At 42.0% G+C, this 27,965-nt stretch overlaps 1 protein-coding gene across 1 annotated transcript; it reads right to left on the reverse strand.

Moving 5' to 3' along the window:
• Positions 1-440: 440 nt before the first annotated feature.
• LOC104162126 (R-spondin-3-like) lies at positions 441-12,441 on the reverse strand (the record flags this gene model as incomplete). Its single annotated transcript, XM_009700781.1, has 5 exons — positions 12,435-12,441; positions 8,403-8,594; positions 6,765-6,911; positions 4,194-4,398; positions 441-509 (listed from the first exon to the last, which is right to left on the reverse strand). Coding segments are annotated over exons 1-5 (620 nt in total), but the record flags the coding sequence as incomplete, so codon positions are not given.
• Between the last annotated feature and the right edge of the window lie 15,524 nt (positions 12,442-27,965).

A 27,965-nucleotide genomic window follows, 5' to 3' on the forward strand; every position in this document is an offset into this window, starting at 1 on the left:
TTAACTGACAAGCTACCTTGCCTCCAGAGGGTTGCAGTCTTGTGAATTTTTGCTCAAATTGCAGCTCTCCCTTTCATAACAGTATTCTGCTTTCAGACTCTACAGCGTGACAATTCCTACACTCCACAGTGGAAAAGAAATATGCTATTCTACATTCATCCACCATGTCTTCATGTCTAATGCTTGAATTTTTGCCTGTCAGGAACAGGAACTTTCTGTGGTCTCTTTTTGCACAGAACTGGATGCAGTTAAGATTGGTTCTCTCCTTTAAACATCTAAATGCCACCAGCACGCAAATGAATCAATATATGTACAAGTAACAACTGAAATGTGTTATTTATTTGTTTACAACAATACAGCTGTGTAACCAATGTAACCTATCTATTGACTTGCATAACACCCAGCTTTCTAAGATGTCTTCCTTGTTTGTAACTACGCACTTTGTCTTTTGGTGAGTGTTTTTTGTTTCTTCAAACTGATCAGAACGTGTTCTCTGAAAGCACTTAAAACTGTCTGCTTTCTGGGGGGTTTAGTTGGGACTTAACAGAAAGTCATATGGTGAATGTTCTCGTCTTGGCAGAATTACTCATGCATGAAAACATGCAATTCCTTCCCCACAAATGCTTTTGTATGCACTTTTGATATTTGTCTTTTGGCCAATAAAAGTCAATCATCTCACACGTTTGCAGAAAGCAGTCCAAAGGGACTTGTGTTTGGCCAGAGCACATTTATTAAGGCAAAGAAATAATACTGATGGATAATTTGCAGTGTTTGAAGAGCTCTGCAAGAATATTTATTTGCCATTTGCCATTAATGGCCATGGGTACAGGAAACACGTGGTTCTCAACGTATGTCTATCAGTGAAAGGTAGAAGCCAAGAAGATGTGAAGTGTGGGAAGGTAAAAGTATCAGTGCACTGCACTGAGGGAACAAAACAAAGTGTGAGGGAAAGAAAGGAAGAAGAAAAAACTGGAACTTGAAATCATATAGTCATGTAGACTGAAAAGAGCTCACCATCATGGGATTAAAAGAGGAGAATTATGAAGTAAATTACAGTGAGGTTTGGATGGGACTGAACTATAAAAGAGGCCTGTATGTGAAACACATGGGAATTACCGCATCAGAACACACTGAGATCAACTAATTTAGTGATACAATGAGTAGAAAGAACATTTTGGGCTAGTAGGACTATTTGCATCCTCATTATTCCCATTTGTTTGCATTCATTCTGAAAATGCTAACACCTTCTCCCAGTAAAACTTCATTTTATAGCCAGTGAGGGAAAAAAAGAGTTGTAATAGATCTCACCAGCTTTAATGATACACCAGCAGATGGAAACAAAAAAACCCTGCTCTTCATCCATTTTATCTTGTTTTGCGTAGCCGTTCCAGAAACATGTCCTTGCTTCTGTGCGATAGCAGAGACTTAACTGACTAACATCCTGTCTCTGACCTCAACTTCTTGAGCAAAGTCATTGAGGCATCTGTGACGAGCATAGCCCGTCATCATGTGGTCTTTGCCCTGACTCCCTCGGCCACAGACATCTATCCAACATGGAAATGGCACAGGCTGACCGAGCTAACTCTCTCTTCATGGCCGTGGAGAAAAGATTAGCGGCACTGTTGGTAACTGCTGGGTTTACTGCTAGACTTCAAAAGCTGGTGCCGTGAAAACTAACCTCCAGAGCAATGCCTGAGCGACAGTGGGGAGTTGTGTAATACAAAGGAGCATTTTTAATATTTCCTGACAGTAAATACAAACATACGTACTTTCCCTTCCCTTTCCCAAATAGTTTTTGTTGTTACCTCCTTTTGCACTCACTGACTGGATGCAGCTAGACATAAGAACAGAGCCTGGCTTGGTTTCTCGTGCAATTATTCTGTTGTTCAAAGGGGAACACACGTTTCTCTCTGTGTAATAACGGACAGCGGCAGTAGGGAAGATAAGTTGCTGGAGATTAAGCTGGAAAGCTTGGTTTCCCCTTGCCGGTAGGAACAGAAGGAAAACTTTTAGCTTAATTCTCAGTTTGTTGGCTTGTCACCATAATCCATCCCTTAAAGCTATTTTAACCTAGTGGGTTTTGTGTGAATTTCCTCAGTTTTATTAAGAATTATCTTTTTTAAAAAAAATGTAAATTCATCTCCCTGTGAAGATGTATGAAAGTGAATGGGACAGACTTTTGTGGATACTAAAGAATATATAGTGGTGGATTTCAAAAAATTAAAAAAAAAAAAAAAAAGGCTTTCAGACATAGACATACGAATCCCAAGGACATGAGTAGAGTTGGAACATAGGTTCCATCTGCCTGCATTGATTTCAAAGGAATTTTCTACTTAGTGTAAAACAGGCTAGAATATAGTCTGTGACTTGCTCAAAAGGAAGGGAAAAACCTCACTTTTATGCACATTGCAGAAAAAAAAGAAAGAAAAAGATTCATGATCGTGAACAAATTCTTGTGGTGCACAGTATTTTTCAAGTATGGTTTGGCTCAGATCCCATAAAATAAGAACTGACAGTAAAATACGTGAGTAGTTTCTTCTAAAGTACTTACTACACAGGAACAGCAGGCATTTCTCAGAGAAATGTCTTGTCCAATCTGAAGAGACTGCCAAATTGCCATAAGCAAACACACAACATCATTATCACCTCAAAAAAACGGTTGCACAGTTCAAAAATTACAGTTCAGTCCTGTATTTCCAGCTCTAGCAAAATTAGCTTTGGTAGAAAAATAGGACTCTTCCTCCAGTTACGGTGGGCTCATGAGAGGCTGTATTGCAAGCTGTGCCACTGGGCAGGAGCAGAAGCAAGCATGGGCATTTTGGGCATAGATTCTAAGCATAGGGGAGTCTGTAAACAGCTTGCCTTGGCTGCGCCCCTGAGGCAGATGCACCTCTCAACCTCTGACACAATGAGGAGGAGGAGGTGACATCTACCCCGTAGGTTCCCATAAATCAATAGATGTAGCCAGTTCTTGGGTGAGGGGGAGACACCTGTAGTTATCTGGTTCATAAGATCCTCCTTCTAACGTTATTTCCCTTCTCATGAGGTGTATCACTAGGGAACAAGCCAACCTTCAAAAAGATTACAAGCTCCAAACCTCTCTGACGTTTCTGTAAGTAATCTGCAGCAACCCTAGTGATCATTTAACGATGGAACAGTAAGTTACTACTTGGTACCAGCAGCTCCTGCTGGCTCACAGATGTTCACACACGGGACAGCTGCTCCACCTGTTCCAGTCATCCTCAAAAGGGCTGAAACCTTGCTTTTGAGTTGGGAGGAAAGGGGGAAATAGAAAGGATGGGGAAATGGGAAGGATGGAGAAAATGGGAAGGACAGGGAAAAGGAAATATTCCACCGGCACTCCTGTGCCTACCAGAGTAACTGCACCAGAGACAGAGCAAGTAACTTCCCTGCTGCAAGAAGGGGAGAAAAGGGAACAATGGAACAACAATCTACTGGGTGAAATTTGTATAAATTATTATTTCATAGACTTCTTAAGCATCTCCCATTCTTAACATGTGGGGTGCCATTCAGCTAGGTGCCGTGGCAGGGAACCAGTCCAACAAGCTGGCTCACATGGAGGGACGGTTCTGCTGGCACTCTGGCTTATTGGGTGAAACCAAGTGGAACTTCCCTTGGCTGCCACGCAGTGTTGTGGTCTTTCTCCCATGCTGGGACTCCATGAGCAGATGGCAGGATCAGACCACATTGTTCAGCCAGAGCCAGTAGAAAGAGTTCAGGGTGGGAGAGAGGCCACAGTGCTGCGATTGCAAGAGTTATGGTCTTACCTGTAGGGAAGCATGAAATAGGAATTGGTTTGGAGGAATCCCATGGTTGAAGCGTGAAACTTGGCTACCTGATACCCAGCAAACAACTCCCACCATGACATGTTTTACAATCGAACTTTTTGTTCTGAGCTCCCCATGCAACCCCTTATCTTGGCAGCTCTTTCAGCAGAACCGAGAGAGAATGTGCCTTCCCATCCAGCCCACCCTGTCCTCTCTAGAATACACAAAGAGTATTTTTTGAGCAGCGTTAGGACTTTATTTACTCCAGGCAAGGGCACAGTTCTCTCAGACCAAAGAACACCACAGCAATGGGAGCTTTGGTGAAGCCTGCAATCGAGCCCTAGGAATTCAGATGTGAGTTATTAAACAAGCACAATACCAATCTCGTATTATGATGATGATAACATGGTACCTTTTCCTTCCTTCTGACATCTCTTTCTTTGTACAATACATTTTCTGCTCTCGCTTGTAGCTGGGCAAGGATTGCCCCTTGCTGACGGATGCTGTACGATCTCTCTGACCCTTACTTCATTTCCTCTTTTGAAACCACATGTTTTTCCTTTCTTTGTGCAAGGGCTCCATGGACTCCACTCACTAGCTTCACAGTGCACTGCAATAAACATAGGACAAGCTGAGCCTGGCTGATATATTTTTGTATATACAATGCATATGGTACATTAATTTTATTCTGCATCAGCCGAAAAGTGGCAAAAATTAATGGAATTAATCAGGGTTTGCAGCAGTGAATTGACGGAATGGGTCTGCTGAGGATATACTGGACAAAATAATTATGTCAGTTACTATTTTGTACTCGCGGTTTCATAATTCCATTCCTGAAACAGGGCAACACCACCACAATTGATCTCAATGAAATCAGTTACTGGGGCTTGTTCTGAGAGGTTGCTTTGGTTTTGTGAAGGTATAAATCCTTGTAGCTTCAGTGGAATTAAACTTTGATCATGCCTATGTGAAAGGAGAGTGAAGTCATTCAGTCAAGCTGCTCCAGCTGGTCTCAACAGTATTGAATTTGGAAATCAATAGAGTTATAATGGACCAACTGATATCAAAAGGCATTACATTAAGAATCAAGTGTCTTTGGTGGTCTGCTGCTTGCTATTCAGCTTAAATAGTGAGAACGCCATCATCTGTAGCATATACAAGCTGTAAGTAGGCAAAGCAGAGGAGAATTTGGGTCGGCGGGGGATGCAAGCTTTTCAGAAAAGTGTGGGTTACAGTTTCTAAACCGCAGTGATCTGAATGCGCATCCCATACCATTGGGAACTCAAAAGGTGTGCAGCCAGACACTTGTCTAAACAGTGTAGACAAAAATGGGAGTAACCTTGGAAGCTTAACAATGTGCTCTTAATAACTATCCTTCTTTTGTGCCACCTCCTCAGTATCCTTCTCTTGATAAAAGATAGTGAACATTTATATTTACTTTATATTCACATGCATGCTTAAGCCTATAAACCACTGTTGAAGAAGGAGAGACTTCCAGCCCCTCTATAAGGAGGAATTTTTAAGTCAACATTTTTCCAGCTCCAGAATTTACATCCAAATTTTTCAAAACCTTAAAATATAACTGACCTCAGGCAATCTCTGAGTCTTCCTCCAGTGAATTGTCATGTGGGTCATTTTGTTTTTCATATTACACTGGAGCTCTCCTGTTAAAATAATTGGCCTTCACGTGCACAAAAAGGTTCTGTTTTTCCTCCGTAGCTTTAAATGGCTTTTCCTAGTTGAGACTGACTCATTGTTAAAGCAGCTAAGTCTGCAGCACTTGGAAACAGCCATCAAGAAACAAAAATGATCCCTTGAATTTATTTCAAAGATGAAAGTCTTTGCTTGAAAATAAAACCGTAAAAGCCATCACTACCACCTGAACTAATATATATTTGAGAAGGAAAATGCCAAACTACTGTACATTATTTTTATTCCTGCATTACTTCCCCTCCAAAACACGCGATGCCAGGGAGAGCTATGTACTTGATACTGTGGGGGAGGCGATTTCCATCACAGCCAGACTGTGCCTAAGTGCTCCCTGGTTGCTGGTGGTGAAGAGGTTACCGCTGCCGCCGCAACCCGCAGCCCTCAGCCACCACAATTCACAGCTGGCATACTAAAATAAGCTGAACCTTGCCGCGGCTTTGCCATGCCCATGGCAGGGGATGTCAACAGCAACCCAGAGGCAAATATATCACTCGTTCTGCTTTCAGCCAGAGGGGTGGCAGAGGGATGGAGCAGACAGTTAGGTGTGGTGACCTCCAAAATTGCCCCGGCGTGAATAATCGGAGCTTGTGAGTCAGAGGCTGGAGAGATACCAAAGCAGGTCTCTTCTCTGCAGCCAGTGAGTCACAGCACCAGTGTCGCCAACCTCATTCCTTCACTATTTGGTGTTTTATTTTAATGCTCAGTTTCTGTAGTCAGGTGATTATGCAGATATACCGTTTGAGGGGTTTGGTTTTTTCTTTCCTTAATGTTTTAGTTTCTAGCCTTCACTATTGTGAAGGTAAGCTTCAAAATGTTGATGCGCGCATGCTTTGAAGGCTCAGGTAGTACAAGGGAGCTAAAGCGAAGCAGTTAGTGTTTTAAACTTTCAGCTACATCTGGGGTCTGGCCCAGGATTTTTGAACCTTTGATGTTAGCGGTGCTGCATAACACTGTAACAGAGCAAGTAAGAGATAGATGTCATTCTACCTCAGGGCAGACCAAACAGGCTGTATTTCCTGAGGCAGAATTGCCCTTAGCATCAAGGCTGTGTTTGTGGGGCACAACCGAGCTTGTGCCTCTTGTGAAATAGCAGACTTGGGAAATACCTTGAGTTTGTCGTCCTGGGGAATACACTTTGTGATGCAGAACATTTCTATTTTAAGTTGCACTTCCCCGGTGGTGTAACTGATCTTGCAACTCATGCCCTCCTCAGATCCCCCATCCCCTGTGAGAAAACCAGGCGGGACACGAGGGGACCAGACTTACCAATGCTAGTGCACTCCATCGTGTGATTGTTGGCTTCCAGCCCATCAGGGCACTTTTCAAGGCACTTTCCACTGTATAAGTAAAACCCACTTTTACACTTTGTGCAGAAGTTTCTGGTGAAGCAGGTATCACAGTCAGCTTTACATTCTGAAATGCAAACAGTAAACAACAATGTTGTTGTTCTTTGGCACGAAGCGCCCTGGGCTCTCTCATATATACCAGAATCACACAATTCTAGCAATGTTAAACAATCTTCAAAGGAAGCAAATTATATTTAGATCTTCTTTGTGGCCTGTACACACAGTGAGGCCAGCCACAAGTGGCCTTGGCATGAGTGAGGGTTTAATAAGGATTGCTGAACGGCCTCACACTGCTTGTCTTCTTGCAGACCTATGCAAACAGAAGACAGAGCACAGCACATCAGAATAACAACGTACTGCTTCTGCCCTACACTGACCCAGCATAGGTACTAATTAACCCCACAGGGCACAGGTACTGGGCCAGTTCCACACTGTCTATCTCCATTCATCCAGGAGAAATAAAAATATGCTACAATTTAGAATCTGCTTAAGACTGGTTTGCATCAACATCTTTTTCTTTTTTTAAATGACTCCCTGATGTTCAACCAGATGTCCTGTAGTATTTCATATATTCTCTATATGATTACCCAAATTGGCATTAATGGTATATTTCCCAATTCTCAGGTATTTTTAAAAGAAGTACGTAAAAACTTGTGTATGGCACAGCTCATGTCTGATACATAAGGCCACACACTACTAATACGTGAGCAAATACTTTACAGTGTCAAGTTACTCTGTAAGACTTTACTCTGGGGTCCGTTCATTAAATAACTTTTATTACCAGGTAAAAACTGGGAGAGCTGCTTGGCCGTCGCTCTTATGTTTTTATATCACCTGCGGGATTAAAAACAGTGAATTCAACAACAAAAAGAAGAGTGGGGAGGACATTGCGATCTTTTCCAGTTCATTTATGGTTCAAAATACATAGTGAGGTCAAAATGTTGCCCGAGCGGTAAAGAACAGAGTTGGGTTCTCTGTCTCCCAGCCCGGAGGCAACATGAATTGGTAACTTCCCCCAAATCAGGCTGAAACCTGGCCAGCTGCTACAGGCGTTTGGGGGACTACGCTGAGTATGGGACAAGCCATAAAGAGACCAGGGCAAACCGCATCTCCAAAGAATGCCACCTGCCATCTTCTCTCCTTGTCACAGGGGTCAGGCGGGTAAGGGCAGGGGGTTAAACGGCTCCAGCCACCGAGATTGAGCATCCCTCAGCCCCTCACTCTTCGGAGCTGCTGCCGCTCCCTCTTGCTGCCGGAGGGCAGGGCCTGGCACCCACTGACCCTTCCCTTTCACATGGGGGTGTAGAGGAGGAGAGCATCACCTGGGTCCTAGGCAGGTTATTCATGCAGAGCTGGGATCCCTGAGCTTTAGGCTGTTTTGTGATCTTTCGCCTTAACTTCTTGGCCAGGTTAATATTTACTGCACTACTATAAAAGAACTGAACAAATAAAGACATGAGGTGTCCGTCTGCTTCTCTGTCGACTTGACTCCTAAGGGGACACAGCGTTCAAGAGAGAACAAACAAATCCATGTGCTTCCCCTTTCCCCAGCACTTACTTGCACACTTATTAATGTCGGGATACCGTGTCCCATAGTATCCACTTGGACATGAGGAAAGACATACTCCGATCTGTTTCATGCCAATCCTCTCCAGAACAAAAAAGAGCCTGGGCTTACATGACAGGCATCCGTTGTAGTCAGAACATGTAGCACACCCTCCTTGGCAACCCTGGCTCACGTTAGGATGCACTGAGAAGACAAGCATTGGAAAAAACAAAAACAAAAAAAAACAAAAACGGTGAGAGAACAAGATATTAGACAAGATCATGAAATAATGGTTCCTCTGTGCTTGGAAGGGTGGGCCATCCACCCCTCTGACAGATCTTAAAGATTACTTCATTTTTTCTTGTGTCTCTTATGACCTGACATTTCATTTCAGTGATTATTTCATCTGCATAAAAATGAGAAGCTCAGTTGATGTGCTCACATCTTGCAGAAACAGCTAACAGCAAATTACATTTGAAATAGATTTTGTGGAACAGCAGCATCCTAGAGAACAGTTATTTTTCTTTTAGTTATTTTCAGTGGCTTTTCTGCCTTGTGTGCACTTGGCTCAGCAGTTAAGTACATGTTCACTTATCTTTGCTTTTCCTAGCTGGATGATTAAAAATCAACCTAGTGTATAATTTCCTTCACTGACTAATTGCCATTTGATCGAGTTCTGCTGTGCGGGAATATACCCTTGTAAGATCTGATGCTAATTTGCCTTAATAAGAAGACACAGGAGAGGCATCCTTCTCACCCTCCTTCTTTCCCTGGAATGTTCTCTCTGGCATGTTTTTAATCTCTAACAATTACAACCTGATGTTCGGACTTAACTGTGGTATTTACCCTGCTCCAGTCCCAGCATAGAGCATAGGTAGGATTATATTTGCCTTTCAATTGAATTGTTCTAATTCTTCAGACAAGGAAAGGAAAACTTATTACACTCACTGCTTAAGACTATTCAGTTCTTTTTTAGAGGCTTGAGGGTAGCAGAACAGAGGATGCTATTGCAGACTATCTTTTCAGTAGCAGACATTAATCAGTGTGTTACTTCTCAGTGGTAGAGAGCAATGTTTTGCGTCTTCCTGTACTTTAGAAGTTGTTACCTACTTTTAATTCCTTCTTGGTTGCATTCTTAAATAGGAGTTGGATCTGAAAAATAATTACGCATCAAATAGCTCTAGATCCTGTGTTTCTTCTTTTTTGGCCTCGTGTTGTATGAAAAACCCGGGCATTTTTCTAAGTGTAAGCTTTCATCTCTCAGCCTGAGATCTTACATATTTCATATGCAAGAGAAACCCAGCCCTCATTTACACTTGTAAATCTTATTTGCAAATACTTTGGCTTCCTGTTCTGCCTTCTCCTCAGGCCAGTGGTAATTTTATAAATATGCACGTGCCATATTTGCCTATTTTAGTGTTTCATTTTTATCTGCAGACACTGCTAAATAGCTTGCATACACAATGAACTTGCTTTTGTCAGCTCCCTTCTGCGGATCCCTTGGAGGCAGACCAGAAGCCCATATGAATCCATGGCTTGCAGGTTGAAAGCCACCACTCTCTGCTAGCTCAGGGGAGTTTGCCTGGTGGCAGGGAAGTTCAGGAATACCTCTGTACTTTGTTCACTGACAGTTTTGGCAGGAAAGACATGGCCCATGAATGGGAAAAGCACTCCTCTATGTCCTGAGGTTTTGATGACCAGTCCCGCAATCTGAGAAACCTCAAAGGGAGTTCGAGTTCACTTTTGCTCTTTCATGAATAGTATGAGGAATGAGGGTTATTTCTCTCAGTAGGGCTGAACATGTAGGAGAAGAGCAAACTTTGGCCCTGCTACAGACAAACAATTTCAATGAGAATATAAGAACCCAATTCTCTGTGCCCCCCGAGGCACTCACTTTGTAGAACAACCTGGAGGAAAGTGTTTTTACCACCGGGACACACCACTACTATGAGAATAAATGGCATTCTGTGTAGTGAGAAGCTGCAACCCCAATTCAGTTATCAGACTTGCTTGCACTAGACTCTCAAAATACTGAGTGTTCAGAAAGTATAGCATATTTTTTTCTGAGAAGACTCCAAAGATACAGAGGATATTGATTTTGAAATTAAGAGCCTGAAAAATTGGCTTTCTTTTTACAGTTAAATAATTTAAAATGTCCTTGTCTCTCTCTCTCCTGTCTTGTGGCTCTTGTGTGAAGCTACTTTCAAAGGCAGACACAGTAACGTGATCTAAGAAGCTGACATTATTTAAAAACTATCCGTGACTTTCCTTCATTAAGTCTGACAGAGGGAAGAAAAAGCAGCTGAAGTACAAAATATTTCTCATCAAAGCTGCTATATAAAATGTGGATGATCGCTTTTGACGGGAAACATATTATGTGTGAGCACCTGCGACACGTCATTATGAATAGATTCTCTTGAAAGAGAAAACATTATGTGCAACTGCTCTGAGGTCAAGCTGTGTGTGTGAGCCCTTGAGACAGGCAGTACTTTATTACCGAAAGATGACAAGATCCATTACATGGCCAATTTCCGTCTCCCTTTTAACTCCAGAAGTATTAAGTATAAAATAAAATGTACTCATAGCCATTTTCTCAATTTCTGCATCCTTTCATGTATCCCAGATACATCTCATACAAATTACTCGGCAAAAACAGAGAGCCTGTAGTTCCAAATGGAGAATCATATTGTTAGTATTACGGAGCAAGGAATAAGTTAAAATATGTAAGTCAAGCTCCATTTAAAGGTTGATTTCATGCCATGTTATAACTCAACGTGTGAAGCAAAACAAGCTCCTGTTCTTGGAAATGCAGAGAATGAAAGTCTCGTTAAAAAGTCAGAATTGACATTTTAACTGAAGAAAGACGTATTTTCTCTTTAAAACTATTAAAGGGATCCTTTTTTGATTGTCTCCTGTTGTGCCTGGCATTTCTTTGAGCCCTGTAACTCTGTAATAGAACTGTCTCTCATTGCATTTGCTCTAAATGCTAGGTAGACCCTTATTCTGGCTCAGGCAAGAAGAAAAGCAGGGACAGCCGAGTGCTCCAGAAATTGATACTATTTGAAAGCACAGCACCAGGCTTTGTCATTGAACCTGGGAGAAAATAAATGGTGGAGGAAAAATATCTGTGCCTCGAAAATGAGAGAGCATGTTTGAAATAAGGCATCTCCAAGCTCCAGCTGAAGATATTCTTGTTACCTCTTGGCCTCCTCCCTCTCCGGGTCAGATCCAGGTGCTTGCCTGATCCCTGCAATACAGGGGCCAGTCCCTCCCCTCCTGCAGAGACCAAGTGGGGTTGCAGGGATTCCAGAAGGAAATGGGGCAAACTCAGGCTCTGAAACATGTTTCTGCCACAGGGAGGGAACTTGTCGCTGCTGGCTGCAGAACCGGCCCTTACTGTTCTTCTCTCATTGCAGGAAGGTGATAGTGCCTGCAGATCTTGAGCACTTCAGCAACTGCACACCATAACCATGAGGAAGCAACCAGAAATTGTACCCCTTTTTTTCCCCATATCAGACACTGTGAGCTCAAAATTTAAGTGATGTGCTGCAACAAGCTGGGAACATAAACCTCATCTGGTAAAATCTGGCCATGGTACACCTGGTGTAAGCATTGCTTCAAATTTCTATACTTAGGTCAATGGTAGAATGGGTAAGTAATATACATCCACTTTAAGAAATGCTTTGAAGTCTACAGGTGAAAAAGCACTAGGCGAGCGCAGACCACTCCTGTTAGCCACAAGCTTTTGATGCGATAAGAGCGACAAAGAGAGGTCCAGTCTCTTGGCAGAGGGCCAGGCGCTGTGGCCTCGTGGGTTAGGCACTGGTTGCAGAACCAGGAGGTCTGGGCTTTAGCATTGCAAATAGGTCCAAGAAATGCTCTTGCTTGTAACCGCTTGGTCTTTGCTGCAACCTGCTCCATTATAAAGACGAATAAAATGAAATATAAAAAATTCTCCACAACCCTCAGAACTGACTTCCATAAGGATGAAGCATTCCATGCATGGGCTGTTAGGAACAGAGTCTGCCACTGAGATGACCCTACCAGCCATCGAGCCGTCTGCCCTCTTGTACTCAAACACGCTTTGAGCACAGTGAAATTCTAGACTCTCAAGGATAGAAAATACAGCACAGCAATGGGCAAAGCAAGTGGTGGGATTGCAGAGACCCACAGACAAGTTCTTCCCATCTCTTACACAAGCGTTAGCCAGGCCTGCTGGCTCATCAGGTACAAAGTATGTATGTGCAGGCTCGTGACTGGCTTTAGGTCCAGAATCCATCCCTCCATTTTTCTTTTTATAGAACCTAAATACTGGAGATCAGAGAAGACACTAAGTTAATCTTGAACTATTCTCTTCCCCGGCCTGGCTTTAAGCCCTTTTTGGAGGCCTTTTTTTCTCCAAGCTGTTTGTCCAGATATTAGCTTTAAGCCTCATTATCAAATTAAATCACTGGGGATTTTCCTTTCTCAGAATATTTTCCAAAGCCCTGCTCTGGAAACAATGAGTTGTGATCTCTCTGTTAAAAAAAAAAAGAAAGTTACGGACAAGGAGCTGAATTTGAATCTGAACTTTCAATGAAGAGACGATAGGAGATTTTGAAGGCATGCAGCAAATACATTCTAAAACCTTTGCAACGGCATTTTTCTATCAGTTTTACTTTATATATAGATTAAAATCTATGGGATCAAAAAACAAAAATAAGAAAATGCAAGAGGAATCCAGGTGGGCATATGTTTTTACAGCCAGGGTAAAATCTCGGGGTAGAAGAATATTCTTTGCTCATTTGATGCAGCTGAGGCGCACTGTCTCATTACCGATCTTCAACGACAAGATGTCCATTTAGAGGCTTGTTCTTGGAATGGATGTGCTAGACAAATAAAATCCATCCCTGTTAGAGAGCGGCTGCTACTCCTCGTTTCTTGGGCTTGCGCATTCTCGCAGGAAATATTTTCGCAGCAGAGCTGCTCTGGAATTCAGCCTCCCTGGTTGGGCTGCCCCTTGCCGCGAGACCCAGGCCCTGCCTCGGCTTTACGCACCGCGTGGCACCCACGCAGGCACCAGCCCTTGTGATGGTGGGGATTTGGGATGGGATATCCCATGGGTTCTCGTGTCACTCAATTGCTTCGTGCGTTCACTGGCGTTCATTTCTCTCTCTCTCTCGCCTCCTGCGAAGCAGCTGGCTGTGGCAGTGGCCTGACAACAATACTTCATTTAAAGCAGAGCTACTCTTAATCATGCGGACTGTCCTTTAGGCGAACGCAAACAGCATTTGGCAGTGAGCTCTTCTAGTGAGAAAGTCATTAAGGAATTCAGTTTGCAAACCACAGCGTATTTCCTCAGACTCTTTTCTTGGACAGCGTTTCTCTGTGTGGAAATGCGTTAGAAGCGGAACGGACGATGGTGGGGCAAAAGCAGTGAACCGACGTGTAGGCAACATGCAGTGCAGAGCAAGGAGAAAGCCCAGGAGTGGTGGGACAGCACTGGGACAGCAAACATACATGGGTTTGATAAGTTTGTATTATCTCTACTAAATAGATTGCCAGCCTGCGACAAGATGAAACCTGAGCTCAGTCTTGCAGGCTAAGCTCTACTTGATCGCTTGACCTTAAATCACCCACAGGGAGGCAAGGGACTCGATGTGTCGTGATGGAGCAACACCTGGGCTCTGCGGGGAAGAGAGACCCGTACATGGCAATTGGTACACTGGGTCGGCCGTAAGTTTTCTGGGATGCAACCGAACCAGTAGTGATAGCTGAGGAATGTGGACTCTCTGTCCAGCCTCCCCATGATCTGTAGGAGTCTGAGGTGGCCTTGAAAGGAGAGGCAGCTGCGAAAGCAGCAAAGAGGAAAAGTCAGTCTAAAAGTCACCTATTAAAGGCTTAATGTCTTCTGTTTCTCTTTGTGATTTGTGCTTCACAAGTACTTTAAGATTTCTTTCTGAGAGGATGGTAACTCCTCCAGGGATTTACCTGACTTCAATTTTACTTCAGAGCATTGCTGCCTTCTGTGGTACAAAACACACAACAAAGAAGATCCTCAAGTGTTCTCCTGTGTTTTGAAGGAAAAAGATCCCATAAGGACTGGAAAAAAATTTCCTCAAACATCTGCTTGTCTTGACAGAACATTTTCCTCCTCAAGAGGCACTTCCCATCTGAGGCTAAAAAAAACCCCAACCTATTTTGTTCACCAAGTGTCAACAGTTCTAAAGAGCAACAGAAACATGAGTGTGGGGCTGTCCCACAGTCTCAGGGAGTATCCGTAACTGTTTTGTAGTGGTGTCTACGAGCAAGGAGGCCCTCAGCCCAAATGGCCAAGATCTCACTGGGGAATGCCTCATCATTATTAAACACATCTGGCAAAGTGATCCTGAAAATTAAGAATATTGACTGCCAGAATACATTTCCCCTGAATTTGGTTAGGAAGAGCATCAACAGGCTGAAAAATCTCACCAGGGGTGCAGAGTTTTATGCAGTCTCCTAGCATCTTCAGCACAACAGAAATCGGCCACAGCAACCACAAATGGCTCCTTCTCATTCCAGAGAGTTTTGTAAATAAACTGAAAAATTCTTTTCATGGAGAGAGAAGGGAAATTGCCTTTTTTTTCCCACGTACAACGGAGCACCACCAAAATTCAGGGATCCAGGAAGTTTAACCAGTATAGGAACCAAAGAAGATCCCTGAGGCAATTTGCCTTAAGCACCCTGGTAGTGATAGTATAGGTAGGACCAGGTCACTCAATACCTTCTCACATCAAGTTCTAAATCCTATAAGCAACCACAGATCTTACTTTTAGAGTCACCTGTAGTTGTTTCCAAATACCCAGTCTTCAAGTCCATACATTATGAAGCTTCTCTAAAAATGGAAAACTGAATGACATTATCTCCTCCTTATGGTCTAGATAAGAAGACCCGTTACAGAAAAGAAAGTATGGGATCTATAAAGAGTAGTAACCTAATAGTTGTATAACCTAATAGTTGCATAACCGATGTGTCATGACACTTGTCAGACTCAGCTACTTGCAAATAAAGCATCTGTGCTGAGATGAAAAAAGGAGGCATGAATTTTGGAAAGAGATTATATTTGATGCACATATATTTAGACAGTATTTTAATACTCTAATCCTGCAAGATGCCATTATGAAAATCCCCAGTTGATTTTACGCTGTTCGCACGCACACAGAAGTCTGAAAACAAAGTTGTCAACCTCACTGTGACTCCCATGACTCCCCAGTCTCTTCCCTACAAGAGACACATGCTTCTATCGAGTAAAAAAGCACAGCTGTATATTGCATGAGCTCAGTCTTTGAAATATGCAGTCTTTCTGCTTGATTTTCTGCTTGATGCTAGTGTTCCATCTATAGTTTATGTGTTTCCAGCAAAGCTCGTTGGTGCTCAGTTTGTCCTGGTGGCAGCAGGGCCTGTCCCCCCATCTACTTCTTCTGGTTTGTTCCTTTAACATACTGGAGAATTTTATTGTTGCATATTACACAGATGCTCCTATACTTCCAAGCTGTGTAAGGATCACTCAGCTCATACTGTCAACATTACACAACTACAGTAGCATTTGCAAGTTTCTCGTTTCCCACAGGGTCTTTTGAGACCAGAGTTTTTCTCTCAAAGTTTTGTTTCAGAAACCACAGAAAGAACAGCAGGATGTAACAGATTTTACTTTCCATGCTGGGGACTAGGGAGAAGGGTTTAGACAGCAAAAGCCTGTAATCCCATGTCAAAGCTATGATTTTCTACTGCCATGTTTACAGCATTAAAAAATTAATAAGCCAGACAGCAAGCCAGCCCACTGCCTTGGCGTTGCTCAAATGTGCCTTTGGTCAATTACTTAATATCCTCGCAATTTTGTATATTTTCCTAAGTGGAACTGATCAAAAGTTCGTACTGAATGAAATAATTTTTTTCTGTGTAACGATTAAATTCGTACCATACTGAAGCTAACTAAAAGCCCTGAAGTATGTTGTTTGCAGTGGAACTGTTCTGGACCGATGCCTGCAAACATTGAAGCAGAACCTGTCTCTTTAAATTCAAATCTCACACCAAGATTTGAACTCAGAGTACAGATACTAAGCAGTATCACAGTGCTGGAAGGTCTCTAAAAATTGCTTCCTACAATTTGTAATAGGAGGAAACTCTGATCTCAAACTTTCATAAAGGAAAAAGGGTAAATTCTTCAAGCTGACCGGACCATCCATCTGTCAGTGACACATAATACTGTCCAAAATTCCAAGTTTAAATTAATGGTTAAAATACTAGCTGTAGTGACTACTTCTCTGCTGTAGTCCTGTGTAGTGACGCATACGCTATCAACACTCAGCAAATGATGACCCGACTATTTTCACCTTTCCCTCATGCCACTGGGACCTGTACCAGTCTAAAAAAAAGAAGTCAAAGGTTTTTTGAGTGCAAAACATAATCAGTATGATACGAAATCGAATTCAACTCAGATGGAAAACAGACAAGAGACTTCATCACCAGCCAGCTCGGGCTCACTAACAGAAGTCCTGGCCCACCAAAGCGAATGGTAAAACTCCTGCGAAGAGATGGGGGGTGAGGATTTCACTACTAATTTGTTAATCAACATTAGGGTAGTCCATGGTTCAGAGTACAGTTATCTGATTTTTAGAGGGCAGTGTGATTGGACGGCCTGTTTTGATTGGGATTAAGTAATAGGACGGGTGAGATTTAAGTAGGCATCTAATTCCTGAGAAACGGACTCAGTTCAACAGCTCCCTGTGCCTGGCTCTTCTTGTGAAGTAACTATGAATGGCACGTAGTTAGGGCTTGTTTCATCACCCCTTCTGCGCACTGCCCTCTCTTTGAAGTCTGAGCCGTCCCCTCCCAACCGGCTCCGCTGCCTCACACGCTGATCCACATGAAAGAAATTTAGCGCTCACATCAAGCATCATTCACTTCCCCAAAACCATAATACATCTAACATCACGGCGGTGATACACAGCAGGCAGTTTACAGTTGAGCTAAAGCCATGCTAGAAAATATTTGAGCTGAATTATTGGGGTGCTGGTGATGAAAACAAGGCTATTGTCCATTTTGTGCTTAAGCAAGGATACAGTTCATTGTTTATGTGGTGGTGTACTGCCACTTCTCTGAGGATTTGGGTGCCGATCAGCTCAGTTGATTGCAAGAGAAAATTAACTGAAATTAATTAAAACTGCTTGTTTGTTTATTTAATGTAACATCTGTAAAAGTATGCTCTTTATCCCAAAGCCAATTAACAGTATAATGCTGACACATCAAACTTTCCAGATAGTTAAATTAATTGAAAGCGTATGCACAGGCTGTATTTGAAAACAGCGGCTGCAGACTGCGCGGGGTTGTCAGTGCCTGTTGTAGCCAGCGGTTGCACAGGTTGGGCGAGCTCCGTACAGCCGCGCAGGTAAATGCCAGGCAGCGCCATTATGGCCTCAGCAGTCGACCACAGCTTTCCCTCTAAAGCTAGTTTGCCTACAACAATCCTATTGTGTGCGTTAGTGGCACAAAGAGGTCCGAGCAGAGGCCAAAATGTCCCATTGTCCCCTTGCTGCCACCTCCAGCGTAGAAGACCCCTCCCACGGCTGCTACCAGGTCCCCCGTACCCACCTTCACCCGTGCTCTTCCCGCTAAGAGAAGCCCCATGGCCACCACCTCCCTTGCAACCTAAGGCTGAAAGCTGCCAGGCTGCTCCAGCCTCTTGAGGATGCCCTGGAGAGGTTGTGCAGCAACCAGGAAATCAGTTTAATTCGTTAGAAGTGTCTATGAATGAATTGCTCTGCTCCAATGTCTGCCTGTAAGGACCATACCTCTAGGGGATGCTGGGAATGCTATTTCGCAAGGATTTTCAAAAGTGGGATTCATGCAAAGTTGCCATAAAATGCAAACATTTGTGAAATATTCTACAAAAGATTAAAAGATAATCTCTGTCTTTGTTGGGAATACTTGGTTTCAGTTATTTGAAAAAAATTTTGACAAAATTATGTCAAAGCTTTTTTACAAAATATTTCTATTTTTAGAGTGACGTGTTCTAATGAAATTTTGTTCTGTCAGTGATTCTCCAAGTGGCTTTAATTTGAAATAATAATAGCAACAATGTAAAAGTGATAAGGAATGGTAAGATATAGAATTTCAATTTAAAATAAAAAGGAAACTCTAAAGTAAAAAAATACATAAACTGAGGCCACCTATTGACACTACTAGGTAAAGAAAAACAAACAAAGCTGTATATTTATATATAAAACCAAGAATTAAATATCTAGGAAAGGAAATTTAGAGTTAGCATTATGAGCGTTATTAAACATTTTATAGTAAGAACTGTAAAGTCAAAGGTTTTGAAGCCACCTTAATGTTTTTCTACAACAGAAAAAAATATGAAAAAAAGCGCCCTATATGTCTTTGAAGCCAGTTTAACCTAAACTGAAGACAAAAACATTTGGAAAGATTAATGGTTAATCTATGAATTACAACTGTTAGGGATGACTTGTTTTTATTTGTCTGATATATTATTTAATATTGCTGTGCACATCCAAAGTAATATCTGACACTTTTTATGCACAATTGAACAAGTGGTCTTCAAAATATACTTTTGCTAAAGTATTTCACTGCTAACAATGGTAAGAGTCACATCATTTAGGCTGGATCACAGCAGCATCCTGAGCGCGCATGTTTAACCTTATGCTGCCTGTGCACGTACAAATTTTTGAGACAACCTCTTCCTACCCAACCTGCTGCACAACGAAATGATCCATTTGCTGTTTCATGGCCTGAGAGCTGCTTTTTCAGGTGTCGGATGCCTTAGCCAGCTTGCAAAATATCCTTGGCTCTTTGCAACAGTGCTCCGTTGAAGAACATTTTTCTAATAACTACAGTAATGAGGAAGAGAGGACTGTTCAGTTCTGTTTTGTCATGCTGTAAAATAATTAAGTTAAGCTGATGCGGAATAAATGACAGAAATAGAACCCGTTGCTGCAAATAGAACTGTCTAATATAAGTTATACCAACAATTAGTTAGGCTTCAGTGAAAACCAAACATCCCCTAGATATTAGAAAAACATGAAATCACAGCAGTTATTTTTAAAGCATCCAATACGATGAATATTTGGCAGCTCAACTGGTGGCTAGTGGCTTTTTGGCATCCGGCTGCCATGAGACAGGGCTCGGATATGAGATGACCGCAACAACACCACTCCAAATGCCGGGCTGCTGCAGCAAAAATTGTGATAAAAAATGACACAAGCAGATGCCAAAATGCAATAAGTGAAAGGAAAGGTTGAACTGTGCCCTAGTAGGAAAACATCCTTCTTAACGGACTCCTTGACCACATGGAGTTGCATGAAGCAAGTCAAGTAATTTGCGCTCACAGAGAGGTAGCAGTTCCCCACAAGCACATTCCCCCAGTGATAGCAAATAAAGTTGTACGTATAGGGGATTCTGTCCTGGGGCAGAGTGATGGGCCCAGTTATCAACCTGTAATCTATAGACCACCAGAAGTCTGCATAATATTAGAAATGAGGAAAAATGATTGCCAGGGTATCAGTTCTGCAGCCTCGAAAGTAACATATACACAGCCCAGTACAGATAAAGAAGATACAACAGCGTGGAAGAAAATAAAAGCTACAGGTAAACTTTCAACATCTAGTTACTTTGTCTTTCCCTGTATTTGAGACCCCCCTAACAACACCACTGAGTTATGTGCTTTTGGAGAAAGTTAGGGGTTCTTGGATTTGAAGGTTGGTGAATAACACCACTGAGTTATGTGCTTTCGGAGAAAGCTAGGGGTTCTTGGATTTGAAGGTTGGTGAAGTTGCCTGCTTGTGGTACCCTTCTAGCATTGGAAAGCTAAAAGCATGAGCAGCCCCATTTTCAAACCCAGGGCTTCCAGTGAGACAACTAATCTCCTGCTTCATTCCTATGTACATAACCTGATTTTCAGAGTGCCTGTGGAAGATGCAGATGGTCAGAGGTCTGAAAATGCAGCTATTTATTTAGGAGTCCAATCAAAGGATTGCTGCTTCTCTTCTGGAGCCAAACTTAAAAGTTTTGGCCTTGTCGTCTTTGGCCTTCAATTTCTTCATCTGCAAAGGAGAAATGATACCTATCTCATAGGAGTGTTGAGGTGTTTAATCCATGGATGTTTACAGTATGTCCTCAGCTTTGGCTGAAATTCCTGGCTTCTTTGCACATGCAAGCCTTCATGTGCAATTCCATTCCTGGCACCACATTAAACCTTGCTTTATACAGGATTTTCTCATATACATCAGATTGTTATGAACACAACTACTGAGTCATGGGTGCAAGTGTGGTAACAATTTATTGTAGTCACTCGCATAACCTTTCCATGCACAGATTTCAAAGGCGACTGAGACAAGTTGAGAAGCCAGTTCTTTTAACTTTCTGATTTCTGCTCTGTGACTGAAGAGATTAGATTATTGGAAAACATGCTATTAGCACTGGCTTGCAGCCAAAGGGTCTGCTATGCATTCTGCAAGGGGTGCTGTACTCACTGTAAATTAAGGAAAAGAGCTGGGTAAGTTACTCCAGTGAAGAATGTTCCCTTTGGGAATTGTCCACAGCAAACGAGAGCTGTGGTTGGTGAGCAAAGAGCAACAGGGAGAAGAAAAATAACAAAAAGGTCAGAAATCTCAGGGAAATAAAAGACCCTTTTTCTCCTCTACACTGAGCACCAAGCCTTAATGTTTGTTGATCCCTTTTATGCTACTTTCTGCATACCCAGACCCAACTGAAAAAAACACCCAAACAATTACTGTGTAATCCCATGCTTAAAGTCCTCCCCACTCTAAAAAGCACATCAGCATACGGTTACCTTCACACATGTGTTGCAGACCCCTTGACTTCAATTAGACTTAAATACCTGATTAAAATTAAGGATGCATTCTTGAATAGAGGCTCTTGTGCTTGGAGCAGACACGTATCTTCCTGAAGTAGGCAAAAGCCTAACTCTTGACATACTAACTGTGAAATAATGCCTTGAACTTCTCAACCACTAACTAATTCAAAGTTAAAACTTGTTTTCATTTTTTAACTTTTCAATATTTCTAGGTAATTTTGTAGTAGAGAAAATAAAATACCAAATATTTTCAACATAATGGCTATGTTTTCATGGTTTTCCAGAGAACCAAACCATTATTCTTTTCCCCTTTTTTAAAAGATTAAAAAAAAAATAAAAATCTTCCCTGATTCTGCAGAGAAAAGCATAACTATGTGAATTCAAAAGGCTTATGAGAGGCTTCTGGTACTACTTTAATTTATTAACTTTTTTAAATTAATGTTCATGCATTTTAAATCACTGCCTTTATATTTGGAAGTAAGATTCCTGCAGTGCTTGGGGTTAGCAGACTTGTTTCTTTGTGTCTCAGCAGGAGACCCCACACAAATAATAATTTCATTGCTTTTTTAGTATAAAGATTTTCAACTCTAATATTATTAAATAATTTTATAAGGGGCTACTAAACTATATCCTGATAGGAAGGAAAACATATTGCTTCAATTTCAGTAAGAATCAAACTGGTGTCCTATAAAAGGAGAGACTCAAAGCCTGTTCATTAATCTCTAAAGTATCTTTTTCAGCTTAAATCTGCTGGTTACTATGTAATACTTTCCATACCAACATCATATGTAACACTCCATATGGAAAAAAGCCAGTACAATAAAGGTGTTCTCACAGAAAATTAGAAAGAGGTGTTCAAAGGGAAGCCAAGTGAAAAGGCCAAATGATCAGGGAAAATTATTACAAAGTTTTTCACGGATGTGTGAAAAAGAGAATAAATATAATCATTGCAAACTGTATTGTGCTTTCAGCCATCCTTAAAACCCCCCGAGAACCTGATATAATCAAATCGCGACAGCAGCAGTTGCAGTGAGACTCCAAATACATGTGCAGTTCTGCAGGGCCTTTCACCCTGTGGTCCTCAAGGCACTTCATAGCGATCGAGCAGGATGCAGCTCCGCGATGTAAGGAAATGCTTTAGGGGCCATATTACCTTTCTCTTCGGTGACTGCAGCAGCTCTTTTACAACACGTGTTTGGAGAAGAAAGGGAACGCATCGCCTGTTTGATAGCTGCTGTAACCAGTCTGAACTGAGACATTTGGGAAACCTCGGGGGCTGAAACCATGGCTTTTACCGGCAGACCCAGCTTGTTTGCTATCACCCTTATTCTGCTTTATACTGCGAGGAGGAGGCGCAGCCATCCCAACACCCATGCTGAAGCAATAGTTCAGTACTAGGGATTCCGAAGGGTCAGTGCATCACCTCACTGCTGTTTCCTTCCTCTGAAGATCTCTAAGCGTTGAAGTGTCTTGACGCGACGTAACGCCTGAGAGCTGCTGGTGGCAGGTGGGGCACATGAGGGAAAGTGGTACTGGGATGACTTCATGGTCTTCACTTCCAGTGGGAAGACAGTTGTTTGGTCACAACATAGGATCAGCACTGTGGTAGACCCTGCTCCAGTTCTTCTGTTAGGACTTTATAAGCAAAGAACAGCTCCACGAAAATTTAACGCCATAAGAGTTACACTGGCATAGAACAGGGCTGAGCTCAGATACATTAAATCCTCAGTCATGCCTGTTCTTAGAGATAAAAAAGCATAGTAAAAACTGCATCTAGCTTAGTGGAGTGTTTTCTCCAAAACCAGCCTTGCCTGAGGCACACTCTACAACAGTACCTCTTTCTCTAGGTGGAAAAAAAAGTCACTCTGTAATTAAGTGTGGCCTCTAAAATATCTGATGCTATAAAGCTATCTGCTACTGGAAGTAAGGGTACAACGGATCAATGGTTGGAAATGGGCATCAGTGAGTCTCAGCTGCATTATCCAAGACAAATTTCAGAAAGCCTTGATCGTTAAATCATTGCAACTGTCTCAGGGAGGCATTATAATATCAGTCGCATGTACACTGCAAATAAGAGGTCAGACATCTTTCTAAAAGCATGCTATAGTTTAACCATATATTATTGTGCCTGAGAAAGGAACCATTGAGTGGGTCCTACGGTTTTTGCCAGGTACCTTCAAGCATCCCTCGCAGTTATACCCCTGGCTAGGGACTGCATGTGCTGGCGAGCCAGCCATTTGTTAGCATTTCGCCTTAAGAGAGCATCAGCAATATCATCATTTTTTTACTCATAGTGAGTTGTATTATGCTCATTAATCTGATTCTGATGACACAAAAAAGAGAATTAAATAATTGTGGGTACAAGCAAATAAAAATGCCATATTTTTAATATAGGGTGATAATCCAATATTTTCCTTGTGATTTGAGAACTACTCGCTTCACAGGAGTTTTCAGAAATAAAATAAACTTCAGTTTCCTTAAAACAAACTCCACATTGTTGCCTTATGAACAAAATTGGATTTTTACGTCTCATAAGGTTTCAATGTAGCATATCTGCTGGATGAGGCATCAGTGTAAGCAAACAGATGGTAGGAGACTTGTTGATTTTACCACGATGTATTTGTGCAGGGTAGAGAAGGGGAGAATCTCAAGAAAGTATCCTTTTGATTTCACATAATTTTCTCTTGCTACGTCTTAGCCACTGGTCTAATGCAGTTTAACATTCATATGAAATTACTGGCAAAACAAAAGAAAATTAACAGTACCTTTTCATTTTTTAAAGCCTAAACATATATCTAAAATTCTTCAGCTATATGATCTCTTCCTCAGTTTGTTTATTCTTTATATCAGAGAAAATTAAGAAAGCCCTAGTAAGTTAGTATTTTAAAGAGGATGTAAAGATGGAATGTTGTTTCATGTACAAAAAAGGAGTGAAATGATGGACTACTCCTCCTCTTTCAAAAAGCTGAAGGAATAACAAGCTGAGTTATTTACTGCTCCTGTCTTTTCTGAACTACAGCATATATTCCACTTCGTTTCTGCAAACTAGCATGTCGGAGGAGTGTTTAAGGTACTGTCTCATACAGAACTTGGAGACACCATTACCTTAAACAGTATATTCCCTCAGCCAGTGTGGCTATGAGCAAAAGAAGAAAAATTACCTTTATTATTATAGCTTCTCTTTTCACACTTTTCTTTCATCCCCATTGCGCTGTAGCTCCTGCTCTGAAAGTGTAAAGCTGGATCCCCCATCCTGCTGACCCCAGGGTATGCATTCATATCTGGGCTAAGTGGCTGTAAAGTGCTTCTGTTCTCAGTCAGCAGTTTCACACTCAAATTGTATGTGTTTATGCTGTAACCGACCCTACAGCAATGGAATAGCAAATTTTGAGAAACAGTTGTTTTCATCGTGATCATAACATTGTAAGATATGTGGGCATGACCCACAGCATCACAAACTTGGGGGGAAATTATATCCTAGCAGTCCCCCTGAAATGATGTATAATTAATATGTCTGCTGTCCTTGAACATTCAAGCGTGGCTCCAGAGTAGGAATCAAGAACTCTGGAGGTTCAGTTCCCTTTCAGCTACATTTTAGCACCTCTGAAAGATTTTTATCCAATTTTAAAAATTAAGGTGCCTGCACTTAAGGACCCGTGCTGGGATTCATCTCCCCTTGTTGTAGGCACTGAAGATTTGGACATCCATGATTGACCCAGCTGTCCCGGCTCCTCAAGAGTCAACATGGGCCTTGTCAGATTTAACTCTTCTATGGATGGAGAGTGGGGAGATCCTCTGGGCTTGGGGACACCAGACTTGGTAGTCATTGGAGGCAAATAGACACTTCTAGGGCTCAGTCCATCTGAACTATCTTAAACCTCTACCTAGGGATGAGGTGGCCCAGGAGTTGCCATTTTAAGTCCGATGACTAGCTCGGTTGTTGGTGTTTATGCTTTCAATGCCTGCAGCCAAGGGAGATAGTAAAATTATTTATTTGGGTCAAATATCACTGTCCTGTAAAAATCAACAGAGCTCAGCCAAATAATCCAGTGGAAAATTTGTTCCTCGAGGTAAAGAGGTCTGACCACCTGGACTTCAGCAAGATTTGCAAGTAAACGGTCTGTGGGTCTTCAAATGAGATCACTGCTGTTGGTTAGTCTTAGAAGAGAACTTATCTGCCTCCTTTTCACTTTTTGAAAAATTATGACAATGCCTTCTTGCAAACGTGTCAAGAGGATTAATATGAAAAATGAACTGATGCTTGTACAGGTTTTGGAAGGTGCATTCTTGCTGCTGTTTCTTATTGTTATTATTTTAAGGTGCATACAGTCACTTAGGTGAGTTTTGTGCAGAACAACTCCAGCTGCTCTCAACTCTCCAAGCCCACTAGCTTAGAAACACTCCTTACCTCTTCCTTGAAGAGATCATCTAGTCTGTCCCTCTGTAGCTTTTCTAGAGCATGAGCATCTCTTCTGCCTGACTTCTGAAGCTCCCAGATATGCACATGTGGAGGTACAGAAGATAAATTGCTTTACGTCCTACCTGACATTCATCATCCTTGCCACTGTCAAGAAGTTCAGGATGACTCCCTTACCTTCTCCTCCTGCTGGCTACTGGCTCTAGAGCTGGAAGCACCTGGAAACCTATAAGCAAGTTCAGAAAGTCCAAGGCCTAAAGAATACTTCATGACTTTCTCTCTCCCGCTTTTGGACATGAATGTTGTGTGATGCAAGGCCAGACTCAGCCTGTAGCAGCCATTCTCTGGCAAATGGCTACTGACTTTAGCCAAACATCAGAGCTGGGCCTGCCTCAGCAGTGCTTTGAAAAATGCCCTGCACCCACTGCACTCAGGCACATCACTGCCTACACTTTGAGTCCATCTCATGCTTGGGAACTGGTACTACCAACATGTTACTTCAGTTGTGCTGGGTACTAGTTGAACATGCAGAGGGGAAGCTGAAGTAGACATTACCCTCTTCACTCTTGACATCCGCCCAACATCTGAACTAGTGAGCAGGCTGTTAATAACTTCTTTTGCCACCTCCCTTTCTGTTTAACTTGCTAAGGCTTGCTTCAGGTGATCACAAGCATTGTATCTTCCCTTTGACTTTCTCTGGGAAACCTGCAGCATCAAACTTTGACCTTAACAAGTTTCACCCCTGCTGTGACACTGAAACCAGCAACACCATAAGCCACCAGGATCAGTTATGGGAATACCCAACAGATCAGCACGTTCCTGCTCAGCAGCTCACATCCGACTCTCCCAGTTGCCCAGCTTGCTTTTATTTGTTTCTTCAGTAAAGATCTAAACTCACATACAGAAAAGGGTGACTCTAAGTTTGAAAAGTCAGATGTGGCTATGAAACTGAAACAAAAGGATGAACACAGATAACTCCTAGAGACTATCCAGACATTTTCTTTAAGGTAGGGGGATAGGAAAGCAGAAAGAGGCTGCCAGCTTCAAAAATGATGCTAAGAGATCTGCCTTACATGCATTATTTCTGACTACCAGACATTAACACCCTAGGAAAGCATCACGAGTGACCTGGATAAGCCCCAGGTCTTTTTGCTTGCAGGACCTAACAAGTGCAAGCTGGACACTGAAGCCGAGTCTTGAGATCCATTTTTACCCCTTCTGTATTGGAATCAGCACAGTCTACTCACTGCAAACTGACAATAAATAATGTAATTAAAATGAAAAAAAATCAGTATCACTAACCTTTGTTGGAACAGAAAATTCTGCTATGGTATGCACATGCATAGACATATACCTGCTGTTCACTGTGGTTTTAGATTGTCATATGTTTTTTCAGCAAAGAAATTGCCTAGCGTGTAGATGCATTTATACACCTTGATTCATTTGAATTTCTTGTAAATGTGGTCTTTTTTAATCCTCAAAATTGTGTCCACTGGAAAGTGACTTTTGTCAGCATTACTTCTTAAGCATCTCATCGTCAGCCCCAGAACAGTTGGTGATCATCCCTTCTCTGCTACTAATATCACACTGCACAGTGAACATTTAAGACACTGTGTAGTCAGGATAATTTTAGAATACAATAAAAGTTACAAATTCCACCAGAGCAGTGCTTGTCTTTTCCCTTGTAACACATGACAATTCTTGATACATTTTGGGGTGGGAGGAGGCTCGGGGTTTTGGGTTTAGTTTTTTTTTATATATTTTTGGGGTAGACCAGAGAAAGGCAAAGACATCCAGACTAGGGCTCTGAGTACTTTTGCAGCTTGATACAGATCATTTAAAATACATTGGTCAGGATAGCACGCGCTACCCGTTGCTGTCTAGAAGATTTGCAAGCATGGTGCACACATTACAGAATGCTGTCTTTGCACTGATTATTTATAATGATTATAAACTGACGCTCAAATTACACTGTGTTGTGGCTGCTGCCTTCTATCTCGCCCTTTCCTACAAGCAGCCTAGAGGTAGGACTTTCATACGCATTTGTAAAGCGCCTATTGCTGCAAACATTAATAAGAGCTATCACTTAGGAGCAGTTACTTACACTTTGTTTAATCTCTAATGGATTCTTCTAAATATTTACAGTAGAACAGTTGTCAGACCAAATACTGGAAATTACTGGCAACTTCCCAGCAGCCAAAAAGTGAAGAGAAGAGAAGAGAAGAGAAGAGAAGAGAAGAGAAGAGAAGAGAAGAGAAGAGAAGAGAAGAGAAGAGAGAAGAGGAAAAGAGAAATGAGGAGAGGAGAG

Source organism: Cariama cristata, unplaced genomic scaffold (genome assembly GCF_000690535.1).
Source record: "Cariama cristata isolate BGI_N322 unplaced genomic scaffold, ASM69053v1 scaffold5140, whole genome shotgun sequence".
Lineage (NCBI taxonomy): Eukaryota > Metazoa > Chordata > Aves > Cariamiformes > Cariamidae > Cariama > Cariama cristata.